The sequence below is a fragment of the Staurois parvus genome, unplaced genomic scaffold (assembly GCF_062004578.1).
Source record: "Staurois parvus isolate SC_StPar_1 unplaced genomic scaffold, SC_StPar_1.0 ptg001311l, whole genome shotgun sequence".
In the NCBI taxonomy this organism is placed as follows: domain Eukaryota; kingdom Metazoa; phylum Chordata; class Amphibia; order Anura; family Ranidae; genus Staurois; species Staurois parvus.
Genome location: NW_028319107.1, coordinates 1 through 26,886, shown reverse-complemented (window position 1 = coordinate 26,886; position 26,886 = coordinate 1). Strand labels below are relative to the sequence as shown.

The following is a 26,886-nucleotide window of genomic DNA, read 5'->3' as shown; positions in this document are numbered from 1 at the left end:
CCCCATGTTGTGTACATGTTTTGCTGCACAGTGTACATTGTGACATCGTCTCCCCGTGCTACGTATGTTCTGACATTCCATTCTCACATTTTTTATTGTTATTTTGAAAGCTGCTTTCTCATATGCTGTACATTATTCTGTTACTTTCTAACACGCTGTACTTTCAAACATTGCTTTCCCATACATCATACATTGCTCACCCTTTACAGACTCTAGCACTAGCACCCTGTCCATTCTAACATTGCTTTCCCATACATCATACATTGCTCACCCTTTACAGACTCTAGCACTAGCACCCTGTCCATTCTAACATTGCTTTCCCATACATCATACATTGCTCACCCTTTACAGACTCTAGCACTAGCACCCTGTCCATTCTCACATTGCTTTCCCATACATCATACATTGCTCACCCTTTACAGACTCTAGCACTAGCACCCTGTCCATTCTAACATTGCTTTCCCATACATCATACATTGCTCACCCTTTACAGACTCTAGCACTAGCACCCTGTCCATTCTCACATTGCTTTCCCATACATCATACATTGCTCACCCTTTACAGACTCTAGCACTAGCACCCTGTCCATTCTAACATTGCTTTCACATACACCATACATTGCTCACCCTTTACAGACTCTAGCACTAGCACCCTGTCCATTCTAACATTGCTTTCACATACATCATACATTGCTCACCTTTACAGACTCTAGCACTAGCACCCTGTCCATTCTAACATTGCTTTCACATACATCATACATTGCTCACCCTTTACAGACTCTAGCACTAGCACCCTGTCCATTCTAACATTGCTTTCACATACATCATACATTGCTCACCCTTTACAGACTCTGGCACTAGCACCCTGTCTATTCTAACATTGCTTTCCCATACATCATACATTGCTCACCCTTTACAGAGTCTGGCACTAGCACCCTGTCCATTCTAACATTGCTATTCCATACATCATACATTGCTCACCCTTTGCAGACTCTAGCACTAGCACCCTGTCCATTCTAACATTGCTTTCACATACATCATACATTGCTCACCCTTTACAGACTCTAGCACTAGCACCCTGTCCATGCTAACATTGCTTTCACATACACCATACATTGCTCACCCTTTACAGACTCTAGCACTAGCACCCTGTCCATTCTAACATTGCTTTCACATACATCATACATTGCTCACCCTTTACAGACTCTAGCACTAGCACCCTGTCCATTGTAACATTGCTTTCACATACATCATACATTGCTCACCCTTTACAGACTCTAGCACTAGCACCCTGTCCATTCTAACATTGCTTTCACATACATCATACATTGCTCACCCTTTACAGACTCTAGCACTAGCACCCTGTCCATTCTAACATTGCTTTCACATACATCATACATTGCTCACCCTTTACAGACTCTAGCACTAGCACCCTGTCCATTCTAACATTGCTTTCACATACATCATACATTGCTCACCCTTTACAGACTCTAGCACTAGCACCCTGTCCATTCTAACATTGCTTTCCCATACATCATACATTGCTCACCCTTTACAGACTCTAGCACTAGCACCTTGTCCATTCTAACATTGCTTTCCCATACATCATACATTGCTCACCCTTTACAGACTCTAGCACTAGCACCCTGTCCATTCTAACATAGCTTCCCCACCATCTCAAGGTGCCGCTTCTCTGCCTATTCCCTCTTCTAACCCTGCTTCCCTACAACCTGACCATGCTAACAATTCTGAATGACGCTCGCACACTGCTTCTTGATACAGAATATAGTGCAATATTTTTTTTCAAACTGTAATTTCAAACATTGCTTTCCCATACATCATACATTGCTCACCCTTTACATACTCTAGCACTAGCACCCTGTCCATTCTAACATAGCTTCCCCCCCATCTAAAGGTTCGTATGCCGCTTCCCTGCCTATTCCCTCTTCCAACCCTGCTTCCCTGCAACCTGACCATGCTAACAATTCTGAATGTTGCTTCTTGATACAGAATATAGTGCGATATTGTTTCCTTACACAGTCTACATTGTATCATTAGACAATTTATTCATTGCTGTCCTGCGGATTATTCTGTACATTATAGCCTTGCTCCTCTGTTCCTGACACATCCAAACTTTGCTCCCCCCCATAAACAATCTAGGGTTGATTCTCTCCACTCCACATATTCTGATATTGCTTTCTCCCACACGGCACATTGGAAAGCGACGTTCCATTCTGTAAATCTTCTGGCATCCCTTCCCACACTAGCTTTGATTGCAGCCTATATATTGTAATATGTGTACCCACATTCCACTCTCTAGCAGCACTAATTACTGCCTTCATATTGTAACATTGCTTCCCCACCGTTTGCAGTCTAGCACGGATGATAGTATATATATATATATTGTAATCTGGCTTCCCTGCACTGAACACATTCTAAGTCTACTTTCCCACGCACTGTTGCTCCCCAGCACACTGAGGATTGCAGCATTGCCTTCCCATCCGCCGCCCATGGTAACAGTGCTCCCCTAACACTGACCATTCATAAAAAGATAATGGACGGGGTGGAAGTTCTGATATTGCTTCTCGGTGCGCCGAGCGCTCTGTTGACGATTCCCCGCGCACTCTTTATTCCGACATTGCTTCTAATATTATCCCATTACAGTGGCCATTTTACAATGCCTCACCTAGGCTGCAAGATTTCCAATGATCATTCTCCGCAGCTGAATGCTGCTTCCCGATACAAAAAGCATTCCTGTATTTGTCTTTACACTCTGTATCCATGTCCTGCTCTCTTCCAACAATGCCTCTCTGTATATAATACATGAAGATGCTGCCTCTCCATATAGTGACTGCTCAGCCCTTGTATCTATCCCCCCAGTGAGCGAGCAACTGCTCCTTCATTAAATATAACTTCGATATTATTCTGGCAGATACCAAACCGTTCTACTCTCACTTCCCCATACATGATGTCATCTTTCAAACTGACCACCCTTCCATTGCTTCCCTATATAAAGGGAGAAAATTATATTTATTCCACAAACAATGACCATTCTAGAATTGCTTGCCACTACATTGATCGAAGAGTGCTTGCCTCTGAAATGAACATTTTAGCATTATTTTCCTCTAAACACTTTATCATTGTTTGCCTCTGAAATGAGCATTCTAACATTGCTTGCCTCTAGACACAATATCATTGCTTGCCTCTGAAATGAGCATTCTAACATTGCTTGCCTCTAGACACAGTATCATTGCTTGCCTCTGAAATGAGCATTCTAACATTGCTTGCCCCTAGACACAGTATCATTGCTTGCCTCTGAAGTGAGCATTCTAACATTGCTTGCCTCTAGACACTCTGTCATTGCTTGCCTCTAGACACTCTGTCATTGCTTGCCTCTAGACACTCTGTCATTTCTTGTCTCTAAACACTCTGTCATTGCTTGCCTCTAGACACTCTGTCATTGCTTGCCTCTGAAATGAGCATTCGAACATTGCTTTCCTCTAGACACAATATCATTGCTTGCCTCTGAAATGAGCATTCTAACATTGCTTGCCTCTGAACACTCTGTCATTTCTTGTTTCTAAACACTCTGTCATTGCTTGCCTCTAGACACTCTGTCATTTCTTGTCTCTAAACACTCTGTCATTGCTTGCCTCTAGACACTCTGTCATTGCTTGCCTCTGAAATGAGCATTCTAACATTGCTTGTCTCTAAACACTCTGTCATTGCTTGCCTCTGAAATGAGCATTCTAACATTGCTTGCCTCTAAACACTCTGTCATTGCTTGCCTCTAGACACTCTGTCATTGCTTGCCTCTGAAATGAGCATTCTAACATTGCTTGCCTCTAGACACTCTGTCATTGCTTGCCTCTGAAATGGGAATTCGAACATTGCTTTCCTCTAGACACAATATCATTGCTTGCCTCTGAAATGAGCATTCTAACATTGCTTGCCTCTAGACACAATATCATTGCTTGCTTCTGGAATGAGCATTCTAACATTGCTTGCCCCTAGACACAGTATCATTGCTTGCCTCTAGACACAATATCATTGCTTGCCTCTGAAGTGAGCATTCTAACATTGCTTGCCTCTAAACACTCTGTCATTGCTTGCCTCTAGACACTCTGTCATTGCTTGCCTCTAGACACTCTGTCATTGCTTGCCTCTGAAATGAGCATTCGAACATTGCTTTCCTCTAGACACAATATCATTGCTTGCCTCTGAAATGAGCATTCTAACATTGCTTGCCTCTAAACACTCTGTCATTGCTTGCCTCTAGACACTCTGTCATTGCTTGCCTCTGAAATGAGCATTCTAACATTGCTTGCCTCTAGACACTCTGTCATTGCTTGCCTCTGAAATGGGAATTCGAACATTGCTTTCCTCTAGACACAATATCATTGCTTGCCTCTGAAATGAGCATTCTAACATTGCTTGCCTCTAGACACAATATCATTGCTTGCCTCTGGAATGAGCATTCTAACATTGCTTGCCCCTAGACACAGTATCATTGCTTGCCTCTAGACACAATATCATTGCTTGCCTCTGAAGTGAGCATTCTAACATTGCTTGCCTCTAAACACTCTGTCATTGCTTGCCTCTAGACACTCTGTCATTGCTTGCCTCTAGACACTCTGTCATTGCTTGCCTCTGAAATGAGCATTCGAACATTGCTTTCCTCTAGACACAATATCATTGCTTGCCTCTGAAATGAGCATTCTAACATTGCTTGCCTCTAAACACTTTGTCATTGCTTGCCTCTGAAATGAGCATTCTAACATTGCTTTCCTCTAGATACAATATCATTGCTTGCCTCTGAAATGAGCATTCTAACATTGCTTGCCTCTAAACACTCTGTCATTTCTTGTTTCTAAACACTCTGTCATTGCTTGCCTCTAGACACTCTGTCATTGCTTGCCTCTGAAATGAGCATTCTAACATTGCTTGTCTCTAAACACTCTGTCATTGCTTGCCTCTGAAATGAGCATTCTAACATTGCTTGCCTCTAAACACTCTGTCATTTCTTGTTTCTAAACACTCTGTCATTGCTTGGCTCTAGACACTCTGTCATTGCTTGCCTCTGAAATGAGCATTCTAACATTGCTTGCCTCTAAACACTCTGTCATTGCTTGCCTCTAGACACTCTGTCATTGCTTGCCTCTAGACACTGTCATTGCTTGCCTCTGAAATGAGCATTCTAACATTGCTTGCCTCTAAACACTCTGTCATTGCTTGCCTCTAGACACTCTGTCATTGCTTGCCTCTGAAATGAGCATTCTAACATTGCTTGCCTCTAGACACTCTGTCATTGCTTGCCTCTGAAATGAGAATTCGAACATTGCTTTCCTCTAGACACAATATCATTGCTTGCCTCTGAAATGAGCATTCTAACATTGCTTGCCTCTAGACACTCTGTCATTGCTTGCCTCTAAACACTCTGTCATTGCTTGCCTCTAGACACTCTGTCATTGCTTGCCTCTAAACACTCTGTCATTGCTTGCCTCTAGACACTCTGTCATTGCTTGCCTCTAGACACTCTGTCATTGCTTGTCTCTAGACACTCTGTCATTGCTTGCCTCTAGACTAGACACTCTGTCATTGCTTGCCTCTAGACACTCTGTCATTGCTTGCCTCTGAAATGAACATTCTAAAATAAATATTTTACATGCTTACCTTGTTTTCTAATAAACCAAACCTCTGTACCATTGCTTGTCTCTAAACCAGGGGCAGACTGACAACTCATGGGGCCCCCGGGCAATAGGATCATGGGGCCCCTGTGTCCTTGCCTAAACTCAAAAAAGCCTATGAAAAAGGTACCAGGGGCATCTCATGGGGCCCCCTACTGACCCCGGACCCTTGGGCAGTTTCCAAATGGTCAGTCCGCCCTGCTCTAAACTGAAAACTTTTACATTGCTTGCCTCTGAAATGAATAAGAGCGGACAATGGAGTTTATACATCACCGGCCATGAGAATAGGAGAATTAAATATGTGGGCAATTAATGTGACAGGTGCAAGGAAAAGTGTGAAAATGAAAAGAAAGAAAAACATGGCAAGTGAAAAAAAATGAAAAATTAGACAAAGATAAATGATGAAAAAATATTATGAGAGTGAAAGAGAATAAAAATAGGTGTAATAAAAAGAAAATATATAAAGAAGTGACATTGTTATGTGAATGTTATTATTGAGAAAAGGATCAGTATGAAATAAAAATAAGGAATTAACAATAAAAAGTAAAGAAATAATAAAAATAAAGATAAACATTCTTTATTATTTATTTAAAAATTGGGTGTTTTTTTTTAAAAAAAATGTTTATAAAGGAATAAAAAATAAACAATAATATAAAAATAAAATAAAAATAGTTTAATTTATTTAATAAATAAATATATATTTTTTTAAATTTTATTCTTTATTTCCTATTTTTATGTCATATTGATCCTCTTCTCAATAATACCTTTAAAATTTAAAAACCTTTTTCACTTCTATATATTTTTCTTTATATTATCCTTATTTTTTTATTCTTTTCAATCATATAATTTTTTCCTTTTCTTTTCAAATGTATTTTTCATCATTTTTATTTGTCTCATTTTTTATTTTATTCAGTGACCAGGTTGTTTCGTTTCATTTTCACGCTTTTCCTTGCACCTGTCACATTAACTTGTCACATGTTCCCTGCACCTATTCTCATGGCCAATGATGTATAAATGTCATTGTCCTGCTCTTACCCCCACCTCTATGACTGAGCCCTGAAGGAGGGGGTGAAATGCGTCAGTGGGCGTGGTTTGTGGATCAGCGCTGACTAAGGCTGCCATACATGCATTACCATTCTCAGGCCGGGTGTGCGGCTGTTTATTTGCTTTGATCTTCCTCCACCTTTGGGTGAATGATACTTCGCGCCGGCACCTCTGTTCCTGAGCTCCGACGGGACAGAACATCTCTGATTGGTGCGGCACCATTAACGCCCCTTTCACGCGGGCATTCCGCTTTTTTCATCAGTTCAGTCACGTTTTTTCCAAGAAAAAAGGTATCAGTTCACATCAGTTTTTCATCAGTTTACATCCGTTTTTCATCTGTTTACATCTATTTACATCCGTTTTTCATCCGTTTACATCATTTTTTTCCGTTTACATCCATTTTTGTCCGTTTACATCTGTTTTCATCTGTTTTTCAACAGTTTACATCCGTTTTCATCCGTTTACATCTATTTACATAAGTTTTTCATACGTTTACATCTATTTACATCAATTTTTGCTCCGTTTACATGTGTTTTTGTCCATTTAAATCTGTTTTTCATCCGTTTTTCAACAGTTTACATCTGTTTTTCATACGTTTACATCCATTTTCATCTGTTTTTCATACGTTTTTCAACAGTTTACATCCGTTTTTCATATGTTTACATCCGTTTCATCTGTTTTTCATACATTTACATCTATTTACATCCATGTTTTGTCCGTTTAAATCCATTTTGTCCATTTTTCAACAGTTTACATCCGTTTTTCATACGTTTACATCCGTTACCATCTTTTCTTTCATACATTTACATCTATTTACATCCATGTTTTGTCCGTTTAAATCCATTTTTGTCCATATTTCAACAGTTTACATCCGTTTTTCATACGTTTACATCCTTTTTTCATCCGTTTACATCTATTTACATCCGTTTTTCATACGTTTACATCCATTTCATCTGTTTTTCATCTGTTTACATCTATTTACATCCATTTTTTTCTATGTTTACATGTTTTTTGTCCATTTACGTCTGTTTACATCCGTTTTTTTTGTCCGTACTGATATTTTTTAACAGAAGAAAAATATTGTTTTCTTCCATTCCAAAAAAGATGGATTTTAACGGACGCGGACATTAATGATCATCCATTTACATCTGCTAGTCCATAGTTTCTGTTTTTCATCCGTAAACGGACAGATGGAAAAACAGACATACGGAACGCCCGTGTGAAAGGGGCCTAAGTCTATACACTGATGTTGTCTTCTTCTAAACCTCTTGTAAACATTGCTCACCTGTAAACTGACCACTCTACCATTGCTCACCTGTAAACTGACCACTCTACCATTGCTTGCCTGTAAACTGACCCCTCTACCATTGCTTGCCTGTAAACTAAACACTTTATCATTGCTTGCCTCTGAACCGAACCTTTTAACATTGCTTTCTTCTAAACTGAACACACTAACACTGCTTGCCTCTGAACATAACACGCTATCATTGTTTTCTTCTATACCAAATCTTTAGATGTTGCCTGCCTTTAAGCTGAAATTTTTTACTTTGCTTGCCTTTGAGTTCATTATTAAAAGTTTGCTTACCGCTAAACAAAAAAAAAACTAACATTGCTTTCCATGAAACCAAGCAGTCTAGCATTGCTTGTCTCTACAGTAAACATTCTAACATGCTTACCTCTGAAATGAACATTCTAATATTGCTTGCCTCCGAAATGAACTTTCTAATATTGCTTGCCTCTGAAATGAACATTCTAATATTGCTTGCTTCCGAAATGAACTTTCTAATATTGCTTGCCTCTGAAATGAACATTCTAATATTGCTTGCCTCCGAAATGAACTTTCTAATATTGCTTGCCTCCGAAATGAACTTTCTAATATTGCTTGCCTCCGAAATGAACATTCTAATATTGCTTGCTTCTGCAATGAACATTCTAATATTGCTTGCCTCTGAAATGAACATTCTAATATTGCTTGCCTCTGAAATGAACATTCTAATATTGCTTGCCTCCGAAATGAACATTCTAATATTGCTTGCCTCTGAAATTAACTTTCTAATATTGCTTGCCTCTGAAATTAACTTTCTAATATTGCTTGCCTCCGAAATTAACTTTCTATTATTGCTTACCTCTGAAATTAACTTTCTAATATTGCTTGCCTCTGAAATTAACTTTCTAATATTGCTTACCTCTGAAATTAACTTTCTAATATTGCTTGCCTCTGAAATTAACTTTCTATTATTGCTTACCTCTGAAATTAACTTTCTAATATTGCTTGCCTCCGAAATGAACATTCTAATATTGCTTGCCTCCGAAATGAACATTCTAATATTGCTTGCCTCCGAAATGAACATTCTAATATTGCTTGCCTCCGAAATGAACTTTCTAATATTGCTTGCCTCCAAAATGAACATTCTAATATTCCTTGCCTCTGAAATTAACTTTCTAATATTTCTTGCCTCTGAAATTAACTTTCTAATATTGCTTGCCTCTAAACGAAACACTTGCTTGCTTCTGACCTGAATATTGCTTGCCTCCGAAATGAACATTCTAATATTGCTTGCTTCTGAAATGAACATTCTAATACTGCTTGCCTTTGAAATGAACATTCTAATATTGCTTGCCTCCGAAATGAACATTCTAATATTGCTTGCCTCTGAAATGAACTTTCTAATATTGCTTGCCTCCGAAATGAACTTTCTAATATTGCTTGCCTCCGAAATGAACATTCTAATATTGCTTGCCTCCGAAATGAACATTCTAATATTGCTTGCCTCCGAAATGAACATTCTAATATTGCTTGCCTCTGAAATTAACTTTCTAATATTGCTTGCCTCTGAAATTAACTTTCTATTATTGCTTACCTCTGAAATTAACTTTCTAATATTGCTTGCCTCTGAAATTAACTTTCTAATATTGCTTGCCTCTAAACGAAACACTTGCTTGCTTCTGACCTGAACTTGCCAATTTTCTTCTAAATTGAGCATTGCTTGTCTCTTAACATAACATGCTAACGCTGTTTCTTTCTCAACCAAACCTCTGTAAAATTGCTTGCCTATAAACTGAAAACACTTACATTGCTTGCCTCTGTACCGAACACCCTACCATTGCTTTCTTTTAAACCAAGCAGTCTAACATTGCTTGCCTCATGACTAAACAAACACTCTAACATGCTTTCCACCAAAATTTACATTCTACCATTGCTGGCCTCGAGATACTTATTGCTTGCCAGTGAAGTGAACTTGCTACCATTGCTTGCCTATAAACTGAACATTCTACCATTGCTTTCTTCTAAACCAAACAGTCTAACATGGTTTGCCTCTAAGCTGACCGCTCTAACATTGCTTGCCTGACCTGAACTTGCCAACATTTTTTTCTTCTTAACAGAACATGCTAACATTGTTTTTCTCCTAACGAAACATGCTAATATTGTTTTCTTTTAAACCAAACCTCTGAATTGAAGATTGAAACGTTGCTTGCCTCTAAACTGAACATGCTTACATTGCTTTCTTGCTCAGCTCTAAACTAAACATGCTATCATGCTTGCCCCTGAAATGAACATTCTATCATTGTTTGCCTCTAGACACTTTATCATTGTTTGCCTCTAAAAATGAATTTTCTAACATTTCTTCCCCGTAAACACTCTATCATTGCTTGCCTCTAAAAATGAATTTTCTAACATTGCTTGCCCCTAAACATTCTATCATTGCTTGCCTCTAAAATTAACATTCTAACATTGCTTGCCTATAAATACTCTATCATTGCTTGCCTCTAAAAATTAGTATTCTAACATTGCTTGCCCCTAAACACTCTATCATTGCTTGCCCCTAAAATTAACATTCTAACATTGCTTGCCTCTAAAATTACCATTCTAGCATTGCTTGCTTATAAACATTCTATCATTGCTTGCCTCTAAAATTAACCTTCTATCCTTGCCTCTATACTGAACTTGCCAACTTTGCTTTCTTCTAAGCTGAACATGCTAACATGCTAATATTGTTTTCTTCTAAACCAAACCTCTGTAACATTGCTTGCCTCTAATCTGAAAACTTTTACATTGCTTGCCACTGACCATTGAAACATTGCTTACCTCTAAATGGAACACGCTAACATTGCTTTTTTAAACATGCAGTCTGACAATACTTGCCTCTAGGCTAAACACTCCAACACACTTGCCTCTGAAATGAACATTTTAGCAATGCTTGCCTCTACACAATCTATCACTGCTTGCCGGTGGCATTAGCTTGCTAACATTGCTTGTTTATCACCTGACCGTGCTAACATTTCTTTCTTTTAAACCAAGCAGCCTAACATTGCTTCCCTCTTAACATAACATGCTAATATTGTTGAATTTTAAACAAACCCCTGTAACATTGCTTGCTTCTAACCTGAAAACTCTTACATTTTTTGCCTTTGAACTGAACATTGAAACATTGCTTACCTCTAAACTGAACATGCTAACATAGCTTACTTTTAAAGCAAGCAGTCTAACATTTTTTACTTCTAAACTAAACAATCTAACATGCGTGTCCCTGAAATGAACATTCTAGCATTGCTTGCCACTAAACAAAAGACTTTATCATTGCTTGTGAAATTAACTTGCTAACATTTCTTGCCTATAATCTGAACATGCTAACATTTCTTTCTTCTAAACCAAGCAGTCTAACATTGCTTGCCTCTACACTAAACATTAACATACTTAGAAATGAACATTCTAACATTGCTAACCTTTTAAGCATTTTAGCATTGCTTACCTCTGAACCAAGCTTGCCAGCATTGCTTTCTTCTAAGCTGAACATGCTAACATTGCTTGCCTCTGAACTGCACTTGCCAGCATTGCTTTCTTCTAAACTGAACATGCTAGCATTGCTTGCCTCTGAACCGAACTTGCCAATATTGCTTTCTTCTAAACTGAACATGCTAGCATTGCTTGCCTCTGAACCGCAGTTGCCAGCATTGCTTTCTTCTAAACTGAACATGCTAACATTGCTTGCCTCTGAACCAAACTTGCCAGCATTGCTTTCTTCTAAACTGAACATGCTAACATTGCTTGCCTATGAACCACACTTGCCAGCATTGCTTTCTTCTAAACTGAACATGCTAACATTGCTTGCCTATGAACCACACTTGCCAGCATTGCTTTCTTCTAAACTGAACATGCTAACATTGCTTGCCTCTGAACCGCACTTGCCAGCATCGCTTTCTTCTAAACTGAACATGCTAACATTGCTTGCCTCTGAACCGAACTTGCCAATATTGCTTTCTTCTAAACTGAACATGCTAACATTGCTTATCTCTGAACATAACTTGCCAGCATTGCTTTCTTCTAAACTGAACATGCTAACATTGCTTGCCTCTGAACCGCACTTGCCAGCATCGCTTTCTTCTAAACTGAACATGCTAACATTGCTTATCTCTGAACATAACTTGCCAGCATTGTTTTCTTCTAAGCTGAACATGCTAACATTGCTTACCTCTGAACATAACTTGCCAACATTGCTTTCTTCTATCTGAACATGCTAACATTGCTTGCCTCTGAACCGCACTTGCCAGCATTGCTTTCTTCTAAACTGAACATGCTAAGATTGCTTATCTCTGAACATAACGTGCCAGCATTGTTTTCTTCTAAGCTGAACATGCTAACATTGCTTACCTCTGAACATAACTTGCCAACATTGCTTTCTTCTATCTGAACATGCTAACATTGCTTGCCTCTGAACCGCACTTGCAAGCATTGCTTTCTTCTAAACTGAACATGCTAACATTGCTTACCTGTGAACCGAACTTGCCAGCATTGCTTTCTTCTAAACTGAACATGCTAACATTGCTTGCCTCTGAACCGCACTTGCAAGCATTGCTTTCTTCTAAACTGAACATGCTAACATTGCTTGCCTATGAACCGCACTTGCCAGCATTGCTTTCTTCTAAACTGAACATGCTAACATTGCTTGCCTATGAACCACACTTGCCAGCATCGCTTTCTTCTAAACTGAACATGCTAACATTGCTTGCCTATGAACTACACTTGCCAGCATCGCTTCCTTCTAAACTGAACATGCTAACATTGCTTGCCTCTGAACCGAACTTGCCAGCATTGCTTTCTTCTAAACTGAACATGCTAACATTACTTGCCTCTGAACTGAACTTGCCAGCATTGCTTTCTTCTAAACTGAACATACTAACATTGCTTGCTTGTGAACTGAACTTGCCAGCATTGCTTTCTTCTAAACTGAAAATGCTAACATTGCTTGCCTCTTAACATAACTTGCCAACATTGCTTTCTTCTATCTGAACATGCTAACATTACTTGCCTCTTAACATAACTTGCCAACATTGCTTTCTTCTATCTGAACATGCTAACATTACTTGCCTCTGAACTGAACTTGCCAACATTGCTTTCTTCTATCTGAACATGCTAACATTACTTGCCTCTTAACATAACTTGCCAACATTGCTTTCTTCTATCTGAACATGCTAACATTACTTGCCTCTGAACTGAACTTGCCAACATTGCTTTCTTCTATCTGAACATGCTAACATTGCTTGCCTCTGAACTGAACTTGCCAGAATTGCTTTCTTCTAAACTGAGCATGCTTACATTAGTTGCCTCTGAACTGAACTTGCCGACACTGCTTTCTTCTAAACTGAACATGCTAATATTGTTTTCTTGTAAACCAAACACCTGTAACATTGCTTGCTACTAAATTGGAAACTCTTACATTGCTTGCCTCTGAACTGAACACTGAAACATTGCTTACCTCTAAACTGAACACGCTAACATTGCTTTCTTTTAAACCCAGCAAACTAACATGGCTTGCCTCTAGACTAAACATGTTATCACGCTTGCCTCTGAAATGAACATTCTAGCATTGCTTGCCTCTAAACATCTCATTGCTTGCCAGTAAAATCAACTTGCTAACATTGCTTACTTATAAACTGAGAATGATAACATTGCTTTCTTCTATAGCAAACACTCGAGCATTTCTTGCCTTTACAGTGGACGCTCTAACATTGCGCTCTTCAAACATTCCAACTACGCCTTCCAGTCAAGACATTTAAATGTTACACAATCAAATGGCCAATTTAACAATTCTTTCATCCAAACTGGAAATTGTAACTATTACTGAAAATGGGCATTCTGTACAGAGAATCCTCTGACACCGTGTCCCCGGTCTAGCATTGTTTCCTAGTAAATCGTTCTAGCATTGCTTCCTTGCAAACATAAATTCCTAAAACATCACATTCTGTCAGAAACATTGCCTCCCCCGAATACTGTCCCCCTTTTATTTTTGCCCCCCCCCTCTACTTCACTTTAACCCCTTAAACACTGTACTGACACAGCTGTATAAATATTTATCTAGACAGTTCTATAATGATCCCGGCTTTACCTGACATCCAATTCCTTCTCTTATATATATTTATGTAATAGCTCCGATGGTTACGCTCAGCAGCTACATCTATCCCCTTCCTAAAAGCGTTCCCACTTCCCCCCCGTGACAGATCTGCCCTCGTCGATTCCCTGTACATACCACTTCATCTTGGACGGCAGAGAGTTAACCCAAAGACGAGCTGATCATTGCCTGTAGGATGAGAATTCGGTTACTGAGACAGTCATACAATAACCTACACTTCCCTGATTGCATATTATTGTCTAAAAGATGCTTCCAGCTCCAGCCCACAGCCATGCAGAGCCCTCCCTGTATTTTCTGCCTGAACATTTACAAGTGCAGGGGGGCCAGGAAACTGTCTCCTGACACCTGTAAGGGGGCTTTCGTGTCACTACATATATTGCTGTATGTGCAGCTATCGGAGGTTGTGTTCACCATGTTGGGCTTCGTGAACTGTACACATTCAAGTGGTCCTGAAACAGAACAAAGGTCTCAGATGTGTTAAATATGGTTGGGTTCCCAGTGTTTAATAATAGGGGTGAAATTGTTCCTGGGCCCATGGGTCCAACTCTCCCTGGGTTGTGGGTGCATTCTCCCTGGGGCCATGGGTGCAACTCTCCCTGGGCTGTGGGTGCATTCTCCCTGGGGCCATGGGTGCAACTAGTCTTGGGTCTTGAACTGTACACATTCAAGTGGTCCTGAAACAGAGCAAAGGTCTCAGATGTGTTAAATCTGATTTGGGTTCCCAGTGTTTAACAATAGGGGTGCAACTGTTCCTGGGCCCATGGGTCCAACTCTCCCTGGGTTGTGGGTGCATTCTCCCTGGGGCCATGGGTGCAACTGGTCTTGGGTCTTGAACTGTACACATTCAAGTGGTCCTGAAACAGAGCAAAGGTCTCAGATGTGTTAAATCTGGTTGGGTTCCCAGTGTTTAACAATAGGGGTGAAATTGTTCCTGGGCCCATGGGTGTGCAACTCTCCCTGGGCTGTGGGTGCATTCTCCCTGGGGCCATGGGTGCAACTAGTCTTGGGTCTTGAACTGTACACGTTCAAGTGGTCCTGAAACAGAGCAAAGGTCTCAGATGTGTTAAATTTGGTTGGGTTCCCAGTGTTTAACAACAGGGGTGCAACTGTTCCTGGGCTCATGGGTGCAACTCTCCTTGGGCTGTGGGTGCATTCTCCCTGGAGCCATGGGTGCAACTGGTCTTGGGTCTTGAACTGTACACATTCAAGTGGTCCTGAAACAGAGCAAAGGTCTCAGATGTGTTAAATCTGGTTGGGATCCCAATGTTTAACAACAGGGGTGAAATTGTTCCTGGGCCCATGGGTGTGCAACTCTCCCTGGGCTGTGGGTGCATTCTCCCTGGGGCCATGGGTGTAACTGGGCTTGGGTCCATGGGTGCAATTATCCCTGGTTGGATTCCCAGTGTTTAGCAGGGGATGCAACTTTCCATGGATCCTTGAATGCAACTTTCCTTGGGGCCATGGGTGAAACTGTCCCTAGACTCATGGGTATACAACTCTCCCTGGGCTGTGGGTGCAACTGGTCTTGGGCCCATGGGTGCAATTATCCCTGGTTGGATTCCCAGTGTTTAACAGGGGGTGCAACTGTCCATGGATCCATGGGTGCAGCTTTCCCTGGGGCCATGGGTGAAACTGTCCCTGGACTCATGGGTGTGCAACTCTCCCTGGGCTGTGGGTACACTCTCCCTGGGGCCATGGGTGCAACTGGCCTTGGGCCCATGGGTGCAATTATCCCTGGTTGGATTCCCAGTGTTTAACAGGGGGTACAACTGTCCATGGATCCATGGGTGAACCTGTCCCTGGACCCATGGGAGCAACTCTCCCTAGGCTATGTGATCCAAATAAAACTTGCAGTGCTGCTCTAAGCTGAGACAGAGATCCCCCACCAATTGCAGGGAAGGGAGCTGGTGTCAGCGCACCATTCAAAGGTGGAAGACCATTATCAAAGAGAAGAAAAGGTGCTGCTCACCAACCCAGTGCATTAGTATGTAGAATAATATTGCCTCAGCCAGTGCCACTCCAGCTTTCCTTGGCTATGGATGCACTCTCCCTGGACCCATGGGTGCAACTGCTCTTGGGCCCATGGGTGCAACTATCCCTGGGTCCATAGGTGAAACTGTCCCTGGACCCATGGGTGCAACTGTTCTTGGGCCCATGGGTGCAACTATCCCTGGGTCCATATTTTGCAACTTTCCCTAGACTCATGTGTGCAACTGTTCCAGGGCCCATGTGTGCAACTCTCCCTGGGCCCATGGATGCAACTGTCCCTGGATCCATAGGTGAAACTGTCCCTGGACCCATGGGTGCAACTCTCCCTGGGCTATGGGTGCAACTATCCCTGGGTCCATATTTGAAACTTTCCCTTGGCCCATGTGTGCAACTTTGCCTTGGCCCATGCGTGCAACTGTTCCTTGGCCCATGTGTGCAACTGTTCCTGGGCCCATGGGTGCAACTGTCCCTGGGCCCATGGGTGCAACTGTCCCTGGGCCCATGGGTGCAACTGTCCCTGGGCCCATAGGTGCAAATGTCCATGGGTGAAACTGTCCCTAGGGTCCATGAGTGCAATTCTCTCTGGGATATGGGTGCACTCTCCCTGGGTCCATGGGTGCATCTGTTCTTGGGCTGATGGGTCTCTCTATCTCTTGGTCCATAGGTCCAACTTTCCCTGGGCCATGGGTGCAACTCTCCCTGGGCCCATGTGTGCAACTGTTCCTGGGTCTATGGGTGTAACTGTCTTTGGGCTAATGGGTGCAATGTTCCCTGGGCCCATGTGTTCAATGGGCCCAACAACACTGTTCCATGTGCTTTTTTTCCAGCATCTCTGCTTCATCAAATAAGTGTTCTCTTACCACCTTTTCATAACGTTTGCTATCTTGTAAACATGTTTTACATTTGGCACCTATTTGCTGAATTTGTTGGTCCATTTTTTTTTCAATTAACTTGTATACCCAATCAATAAATCTCATATAGGCTGCTAAAGTCCTTTTTTTTAAAAAAAAAATATATATATACAGCGTTCACTAAAGTAATACCTGTAATGAAGGTCTGTTGTGCCGGGACGTCCTGTTATAGGGTGACAACGCACTGTCCCTATCTCTGAATGTGCTGCTGTGTTGTCACTCTGTCACACAGGCTTCACACGGAGACAACAAGCACCTGTGTTAACACACATTACACAGGCATGGTCCAAAAGGAAATCTGTCTTGTGAAAAGCCATGCAGCCACCACTGGAGTGCATGTAGACAGGAAGCATCTGCAAACAGGCCGCAGGAGATCAGCAGCCCTGAGATGGAACAAAGCAGGGACGGACTGACCATTTGGGAACTCAGGCACTGCCCGAGGGCTCGGGGTCAGTAGGGGGCCCCATGAGATGCCCCTGGTACCTTTCATAGGCTTTTTTGGGTGTGGTTTGAGTGTGGGCAAGGACACAGGAGCCCTATGATCCCCTATTGCCCGGGGGCCCCATGAGTTGTCAGTCTGCCCCTGCAACAATGGATAAAAAAGGAGGAGCAAATATCTAGCCATGTATGATTCACAGTTCTTTAGCAAACCAAATGCCATCCAGGTAGGGTCTACATCTACAAGGAAAAAACAAGAGAAAACACAACCGGGCGCACTCTCCTCGTGCATTACTGTGGTATCAAATGCTCTATCATAAAATAAGTAACAAGTGCATACTCACAGAAGAACCATAAAAAAAATATGGAGCCAAATATATCAGTCTTAGGCAATGGGGGTCCTGTGGAACAGGTTACTGATTGGAATAGCTGACGCGTTTCGGGAGACGCAATGCCTTCCTCAGAGCTAAGGCAACCGGACATGCCAATGCCCCTTATATAGGGGAAGACGCCCGTTGCCTGGGACTGATACATTTGGCTCCATGTCTGTTTTTATGGTCCTTTTGTGAGTATGCACTTGTTACTTATTTCATAATAAAGCATTAGATACCATGGTAATGCATGAGGAGAGTGCTCCCTGTTGTGTTTTCCCCATCTTCGGAGGGCTGCACCTCATCGAGTGACAGTTACCGTGAGACCCTGTGGAGCACGAAGATTTGAACGCTGGTGGTTTTTTGACTTCGAGGGATTACATCTACTTTTAGGCTACAGGTTAATTTTTGTAGTAGGGCCCATGGCTTTGCTTTGCTCTGATGCAGGACTGCAACGTTCTGAACAGTTCCCGTAGATGCCACCAAAAATTAAAGGACAAACGGGCAGCAAGGTGACCACACAATAAGGACGGGAAAAAGCGACCTGTCCCAAGGCCTAATTTAAAGGCAAAGACTGGAAATTTCTATGAAGGTCAGTTTGATTTATACAGCCTGCAAATACAACCGCAAGGCCATTAGCACTTCATTATCTTCTGAAATATCCCTTCACAGAATGCTAAGATCCCACGTTTTATGGATGTATGTCATTTGCCAGCCAACGTTGGTGGAACTATGATTCCCAGCATACCTCTGAAGTTCTAAGGAAGGTGGGAATTAAAGGGTGACTTTGTCTTTGTGTCTTTAGGTGGAGGTTCTGATCTACAGATGATTGCATTAGTAATGGTCATCCTGCCAATCTTGGTGGAACTATGATTCCCAGCATACCTCTGAAGTTCTAAGGTAGGAATTAAAGGGTGACTATCTTTGTGTCTTTAGGTGGAGGTTCTGATCTACAGATGATTGCATCAGTAATGGTCATCCAGCCAATGTTGGTGGAACTATGATTCCCAGCATGCCTCTGAAGTTCTAAGGAAGGTGGGAATTAAAGGGTGAATTTGTCTTTGTGTCTTTAGGTGGAGGTTCTGATCTACAGATGATGGCATCAGTAACAGTTACCCAGCCAATGTTGGTGGAACTATGATTCCCAGCATGCCTCTGAAGTTCTAAGGAAGGCAGGAATTAAAGGGTGACTTTGTCTTTGTGTCTTTAGGTGGAGGTTCTGATCTACAGATGATTGCATTAGTAATGGTCATCCTGCCAATCTTGGTGGAACTATGATTCCCAGCATACCTCTGAAGTTCTAAGGTGGGAATTAAAGGGTGACTATCTTTGTGTCTTTAGGTGGAGGTTCTGATCTACAGATGATTGCATCAGTAATGGTCATCCAGCCAATGTTGGTGGAACTATGATTCCCAGCATGCCTCTGAAGTTCTTAGGAAGGTGGGAATTAAAGGGTGACTTTGTCTTTGTGTCTTTAGGTGGAGGTTCTGATCTACAGATGATGGCATCAGTAACAGTTACCCAGCCAATGTTGGTGGAACTATGATTCCCAGCATGCTTCTGAAGTTCTAAGGAAGGCAGGAATTAAAGGGTGACTTTGTCTTTGTGTCTTTAGGTGGAGGTTCTGATCTACAGATGATTGCATTAGTAATGGTCATCCTGCCAATCTTGGTGGAAACTATGATTCCCAGCATACCTCTGATGTTCTAAGGAAGGTGGGAATTAAAGGGTGACTTTGTCTTTGTGTCTTTAGGTGGAGGTTCTGATCTACAGATGATGGATTCGGTAACGGTTATCCAGCCAATCTTGGTGGAACTATGATTCCCAGCATACCTCTGAAGTTCTAAGGTGGGAATTAAAGGGTGACTATCTTTGTGTCTTTAGGTGGAGGTTCTGATCTACAGATGATTGCATCAGTAATGGTCATCCAGCCAATGTTGGTGGAACTATGATTCCCAGCATGCCTCTGAAGTTCTAAGGAAGGTGGGAATTAAAGGGTGAATTTGTCTTTGTGTCTTTAGGTGGAGGTTCTGATCTACAGATGATGACATCGGTAACGGTTATCCAGCCAATGTTGGTGGAACTATGATTCCCAGCATGCCTCTGAAGTTCTAAGGTGGGAATTAAAGGGTGACTTTGTCTTTGTGTCTTTAGGTGGAGGTTCTGATCTACAGATGATTGCATCAGTGACGGTTATCTTAACGCTTTTATCGTAATGGAAGTTTAATAGCTGACTGAGCAATCTCCCATCTTATCCAGCCTAGAAGGTGATAATTGCCATGTGTGTCTACAGCCCTGCCTAGATCCTCTATCTCATATGTTTGCACAAAACATGTATGCAGAACCATTAGTGTCTTTAGCCCCAATACAAGGAAAGACCTGTGTGCAAAGTGCACTAACCCATAGCACTCAGTGACCAACATTTGTTGGATTTTGCATACCATCATTAGCCAACCCATTGACATTCGAAGATAAGAGCCGACCAACTCGTCCTGAGGAACATTCATATCATAAACATGCACAATGGTACCGGTACAGCATTCCTGTTTATACACTGAGCAGATACCCCTTGGCACCAGCCTCATCTGTAGGGGGGTCTGTGTAATGTGTCCACAGCAGGGGCGGACTGACCATTTGGAAACTTGGGCACTGCCCGAGGGCCCGGGGTCAGTAGGGGGCCCCATGAGATGCCCCAGGTACCTTTTTCATAGGCTTTTTTGAGTTTGGGCAAGGACACAGGGGCCCCATGATCCCCTGTGGTCAGTAGGGGGCCCCATGAGATGCCCCAGGTACCTTTTTCATAGGCTTTTTTTGTTTGGGCAAGGACACAGGGGCCCCATGATCCCCTGGGGTCAGTAGGGGGCCCCATGAGATGCCCCAGGTACCTTTTTCATAGGCTTTTTTGTTTGGGCAAGGACACAGGGGCCCCATGATCCCCTGGGGTCAGTAGGGGGCCCCATGAGATGCCCCAGGTACCTTTTTCATAGGCTTTTTTGAGTTTGGGCAAGGACACAGGGGCCCCATGATCCCCTGGGGTCAGTACGGGGCCCCATGAGATGCCCCTGGTACCTTTTTCATAGGCTTTTTTGAGTTTGGGAAAGGACACAGGGGCCCCATGATCCCCTATTGCCCGGGGGCCCCATGAGTTGTCAGTCCGCCCCTGGTCCACAGATGTACAATCGCTTCCTGATTCAGCCGGAACTAGCTGGATTGGCGACGATCATCTCACGTTTTCATTTTTTGAGCTGCTTAACAAAACAAAAGTAACGTGCAAGGGACAGCTTTAAAAAAATATTTTCATTGCCCGGACCGCGCAAAATTTGCGATGCCCTTTGCACATTTACAGAATTAATGTAGCGCCAGCAGTTTGCGCATCGCGTTACACAATCATTGCCCTTTACAAATCATTGCCTTTTCGCACCGTCTGACCAAACAAGGGTTTTGTGCCAAAGACAGTCGTTGCAACCAATCAGCAGCCGCCGGCCATCCTTCGACCAGAAGTACACCGGCGTCAGGTAAAATCAGTTCGTGCACTTTGCACGCCGCGCCGCCGTCCTCTGCCCCTCTCGTTCGAAACGCGATCGATGAAAAAAAAAAAATGGCAATGTCGAAAAAGAGAAAAATCGAAATGAATCGCCTCCGGCGAAATCCACATCGAGTTGCACTTTCTTGGCGAATAAGCCCCCCCCCCCCCCGCCCCAACCTACAAACTTGCAAGTTGTACATAAGAGCCGACACACCCACACACACAATGCACTGGCAGGGTGACACACACACACACATGCACATACACATACATGCATATATATGCACACGTATGCACGATGCAGCTACACCCAGCTGCTGCACAACAGGTGGATGCAACTGCCACACAAACAAATAATACTCAACACATAAAGAACTGAATGTCACAGCTGCAGACAGGCAAAGACTGAACGCCACACGGGCAACATGCAACTGCTCTGACCTCAGTTGTGGGGTGCAGGCTGGATATTGGGGAGGGGGGGTGCAGATGAGGGTGACGCTTCTCTGGAGTGTGTCTAGCTGGATCAGTGAGCGCTCCCTCCTTCTCCCACTTTCACTCTCTTCCCCCCTCTCGCTCTCCCTTCCATCCACTCTTATTATCTCTCTCCCTCCCTCGCAGACTGTCTCCACCTTTCTCTTCTGCTCTTTACCCTTCCTTGTCCACTGTTGCATGCAACATGCAACACTCTGCAGTGTCTTGGGAACGGGGGGGGGGGGGGGTGGTACTTGAGTGCTGCTCAGCCTCTCCAGAAGATGAGGGAGCAGGTTAGCGTGCCCAGCAGGTTCACTGAGCAATGGTCTGCTCACATCAGATGTTAATGGGGGAAAAACAGGGTTAAACGTGCCGGCGATGGTCTGCAGAGCCGCGGCGGCGGCGGCGTTAATGGAACAAGTTATTGCAGGCTTGGACAAGAAGGGGACAGGCTGTACGGAACACGAGAACGCCCATGTCTCTCCTCCCTGTCTGTTCACCACTTTTCTCTCAATGACTCAGGGACGTCTGTCTTGTCTGTCACCCCCCTCCCGTGTCACCTCCTTCTCTACCATTGTCTCAATGGCTCTCTCCCTCTACATCGCACTTTACATGGCTTTCCTCCTGCCGCTCCTTCGTCTCTCTCTTCCTTGCTGTCTCCTTGTAAGATGCTAGAGGTTACCATGGAGATGGAGGAGAGAGCATCGCTGGTACCAGCTGTCTCCATGACTCCACATGTCCACCTCTCTCTGCAGATCTGTCCTGTCAAATCTCTTCCTCTGCACGTCTGTCCGTCCTCCCCTGCACTCCTCCATTCCGCCTTCCCCTTCCTTCTCTTTCTGGCTGTCCCTCGCTTCCTCACAATGCAGTCTGCTTGGTCTGATCTCCCCCTTCCCTTCTCCCCCCCCTCTCTCTTCTCTCCCCCCTCTCTCTTCTCTCCCCCCCTCTCTTATCTCTCCCCTCCCCCCTCTCTCTTCCCTTCTCACCCCCCCTCTCTTCTCTCTCCCCTCCCCCTCTCTCTTCCCTTCCCCCCCCCTCTTCCCTATCCTTTCCCTTCTCTCCCCTCCCCCCTCTCTCTTCCCTCCCCCCCTCTTCTCTATCCTTTCCCTTCTCTCCCCCCCCTTCTCTCTTCCTTCCCTTCTCTTCCCCCCTCTCTCTCTCTTCTCTCTCTCTTCCCCCCCTTCTCTCTCCCTTACCTTCTCTCCCCTCCCCCCTCTCTCTTCCCTTCTCACCCCCCCTCTCTTCTCTCCCCTTTCCCTTCTCTCCCCTCCCCCTCTCTCTTCCCTCTCCCCCCGCTCTTCTCTATCCTTTCCCTTCTCTTCCCCCCTCTCTCTCTTCTCTCTCTCTTCCCTCCCCCTCTTCTATCTCCCTTCCCTTCCCCCCTCTTTTCTCTCCCTTCCCTTCTCCCCCCTCCCCCTCTTTCTTCCCTTCTCACCCCCCTCTCTTCTCTCCCCTTTCCCTTCTCTGCCCTCCCCCTCTCTCTTCCCTTCTCCCCCCCCCCTTCTCTATCCTTTCCCTTCTCTCCCCTCCCCCCTCTCTCTTCCCTTCCCCCCCTCTTCTCTATCCTTTCCCTTCTCCCCCCCCCTTCTCTCTTCCCCCCTCTCTTCTCTCTCTCTTCCCTTCCCCCCTTCTATCTCCCTTCCCCCCCCCTCTTTTCTATCTCCCTTCCCTTCTCTTCCCCACTATCTCTCTTTTCTCTCTCCCTTCCCTTCTCTCCCCCACTCTCTCTCTTTTCTATCTCCCTTCCCTTCTCTTCCCCACTCTCTCTCTCTTTTCTCTCTCCCTTCCCTTCTCTCCCCCACTCTCTCTCTTTTCTATCTCCCTTCCCTTCTCTTCCCCACTCTCTCTCTCTTTTCTCTCTCCCTTCCCTTCTCTCCCCCACTCTCTCTCTTTTCTCTCTCCCTTCCCTTCCCTTCCCCACTCTCTCTCTTTTCTCTCTCCCTTCCCTTCTCTTCCCCACTCTCTCTCTCTTTTCTCTCTCCCTTCCCTTCTCTTCCCCCTTCACTCTCACTGTCTGTCTCTTCCTGTCTGTCTCTTTCCTCCTTTTTCCTGTTACTCTCCCACTGTTCCCTTCCCTCTTTCCTGTTTCCATGTTTCCCTCTCCCCCTCTCTCTGTCACTCTATTCTGTCTACTTTCCTTCCTCTTTCTCTCTTCTTCCTCTCTTTCTGCCCCCTCCTGTTCTTTTCCTCTTTCCTCCTTTTCTGGGTTTTTACATTTTTCTCTGTTACTCTCCTGTTGTTCCCTTTCTCCTTTCCTGTATTTCTCTCCCTCTCCCTCCCCTCTCCAATCCTCTCCTCTCCCTCTCCTCTCCCATTTCCTCCCCTCTCCTCTTCTCTCCTTTTCTTCTCCCTCTCCTCTCCTCTTCCTCTCCCTCTCCTTCTTTCCCTATCCTTCTTCCCTCCCTCTCCTTCTCCCTCTCATCTACTCTTCTTCTCCCTCTCCTTTCCTCTTCTTCCTCTCCCTCTCCTCTTACTCTCCCTCTCCTTCTTCTCTCCCTCTCCTCTGCCTCTCTTCTCCTCTCCCTCTTCTCTTCTTCTCCCTCTCCTCTTCTCTCCTCCCTCTCCTCTCCCTCTCCTCTTCTTCTCCCTCTCCTCTCCTTCTCCTCTTTCTCTCCCTCTCTTCCTCCCTCTCCTCTTCCTCTCCTCTCCCTCTCCCGCTGCTCTTCTTCTCACGCTCCTCTCCTCCCTCTCCTCTCCCCTTCCTCTCCCTCTCCTCTCCCTCTCCCCTTCCTCTCCCCTTCCTCTCCCTCTCCTCTCCTGTCCCTCTGTATACCTCCCTCTTTCTTATTTTGATATTTCACTTTTTCACATTCTTTCTTCTCTACTTTATTCCTTCTTTCTCTTCCCCTCCTTCTCTTCCTGCATTCTCTCTCTCCCTTTCTATCTCTTCTTACTTTGTTCTCGGCTCCTCTCCCGCTGCGCCCTTCTCTTGTTCCTGTTTCCATATTTCTCTCTCCCACGCTTCTGTCTCCCTTCCTTTCCTCTGTCTCTGTGTCTCTCCCTCATTCACGCTCTTTCGCTCTCTTACTCTCACTCTCCTTCCATCTCTCTGCCTTACTCCTTCTTTCTATGTTACGCTCCTACTACACTCTTTCCTCGTTTCTTTTTCCTGTCTCCATTTCTCATATTGTCTACCCCTCTTTTTCACTCTTTTCTGTCTCCCTTCCTTTTTTCTCTTCCCCTCTTTCTGTGTCTCTCCCTGTCCTGACACTCTCCTTTCTTTCTCTCTCTCTTTGTGGGTTCCTCTCTCGCTGTACCCTTCCCATGTTCCAGTTTGCATGTTTCCCTCTCTCACTTTCTCCCCTTCTCTCATTCTTTTCTCCCTTCTTTTGTCTTTCCCTCTCACAATGCATCTCCTCCTGTCCTCTCACGCTCCTTCCGTCTCTCTCTGTCTCCCTCCTTCTTACTCTCATACTACACCCTTCCCTCATTCAACTTTCCATATTTCCTTCCCTTGCAATGGGGTTGATTTATTAAAGGGAAATAGACTGTGCACTTTGTGAAATGCAGTTGCACTCTTTCAAGAGCAGTTGCTCCAGAGCTTAGTAAATGAGGTAAAGGTTTACTTTGCAAATTAATACCCAATCACGTGCAAGGAAAATTAAAATTGCTTGGATACGATTGGAAGATGGAAGTCAGCAGAGCCTCTGCTCATTTACTAAGCTCTGGAGCAACTGCACTTTGCAGAGTGCACAGTCTATTTGCCTTTAGTAAATCAACCCCATTGCCCCTCCCTCTTTTATACTCGCGTCTCATTTCTTTTCTCTTGTTCTCTTCCCTTTTCTTTGTGTATCTTTCTGTCCGCTCGCTCTTTTTCTCTCTCTCTCTCTTTCTTTCTCTCCCTCCTTCTTTCTCTCCCACTGCACCCTTCCCTCTCTCCATATTTCCCTCTCCTGCTGCACCCTTCCTTCTCTCCATATTTCCCTCTCCCGCTGCACCCTTCCTTCTCTCCATATTTCCCTCTCCTGCTGCACCCTTCCCTCTCTCCATATTTCCCTCTCCCGCTGCACCCTTCCCTCTTTCCATATTTCCCTCTCCCGCTGCACCCTTCCCTCTCTCCATATTTCCCTCTCCCGCTGCACCCCTTCCCTCTCTCCATATTTCCCTCTCCCGCTGCACCCTTCCTCTCTCCATATTTCCCTCTCCCGCTGCACCCTTCCCTCTCTCCATATTTCCCTCTCCCGCTGCACCCTTCCCTCTCTCCATATTTCCCTCTCCCGCTGCACCCTTCCCTCTCTCCATATTTCCCCCTCCCGCTGCACCCTTCCCTCTCTCCATATTTCCCTCTCCCGCTGCACCCTTTCCTCTTTCCATATTTCCCTCTCCCGCTGCACCCTTCCCTCTTTCCATATTTCCCTCTCCCGCTGCACCCTTCCCTCTCTCCATATTTCCCTCTCCCACTTTCTCCTCCTCTCTCCTTTATTCTCTGTTGTCTCCCTTCTCTCTGTTTCCCTCTCTCTGTGTGCCTTCCCTGTCCTCTCACGCTCCTTCCTTCTCTCCCTCCTTGTTTCTCGGTTCCTCTCCCGCTGCACCCTTCCCTCGTTTCTGGTTTCCACATTTCCCTCTCTCACATTGACTTCTCTTTCTCACTCACTTTTGTCTCTCTTCTTTCTCTTCTCCTTTCTTTGTGTCTGTCCTCTCACTCTTTCCTTCCCTGTCACATTCTTTTTACCACTTTTTTTTTACGCTCTCTTTCTGTCCTCTCACTCGCCTTCCTTTTCTCTCTCCCTCCTTCTTTCTTTGTTACTCTCCTCCTCTGCTCTTTCCTATTTCCATCTCTCACATCCTCTCTCCCTCTCTTATTTCTTTCTCTTGCCCTCTCTCTGTGCCTCTTCCTCCTCTCTTTCTCTCTCTCCCTTCTTTCTCGGTTCCTTTCCCGCTGCACCCTTCCCTCTTGCCTATTTCCATCTCTCACATTCCCTTCTCCCCTCCTCTTTCTCCCTTTCTCTTGCCCCGTCTTTGTGTCTCTTCTTGTCTTTTCACTCTCCTTCCTTCTCTTCCCCTTCCTTCTCGGTTACTCTCCCGCTGTACCCTTCCCTTG

The 26,886-nt window shown here is 44.2% G+C and overlaps 1 protein-coding gene across 3 annotated transcripts in view; it reads right to left on the bottom strand.

Annotated features, from left to right (window-relative positions):
• PIANP (PILR alpha associated neural protein) overlaps window positions 1-22,552 on the bottom strand; it is a 79,623-nt gene extending 57,071 nt beyond the window's left edge. The window contains exons 1-2 of one of the 3 annotated variants that reach the window (XM_089661101.1): window positions 22,528-22,552; window positions 14,257-14,307 (exon numbers count right to left, since the gene is read on the bottom strand). In XM_089661101.1, the coding sequence (XP_089517227.1) occupies window positions 14,257-14,264 (8 nt within the window). In that variant the 5' untranslated portion in view covers window positions 14,265-14,307; window positions 22,528-22,552. Of the gene's footprint in view, window positions 1-14,256; window positions 14,308-21,815; window positions 22,413-22,527 lie in introns of those variants that run through there. The other 2 variants (XM_089661102.1, XM_089661100.1) reach the window with 2 other exon arrangements.
• Window positions 22,553-26,886: the final 4,334 nt, after the last annotated feature.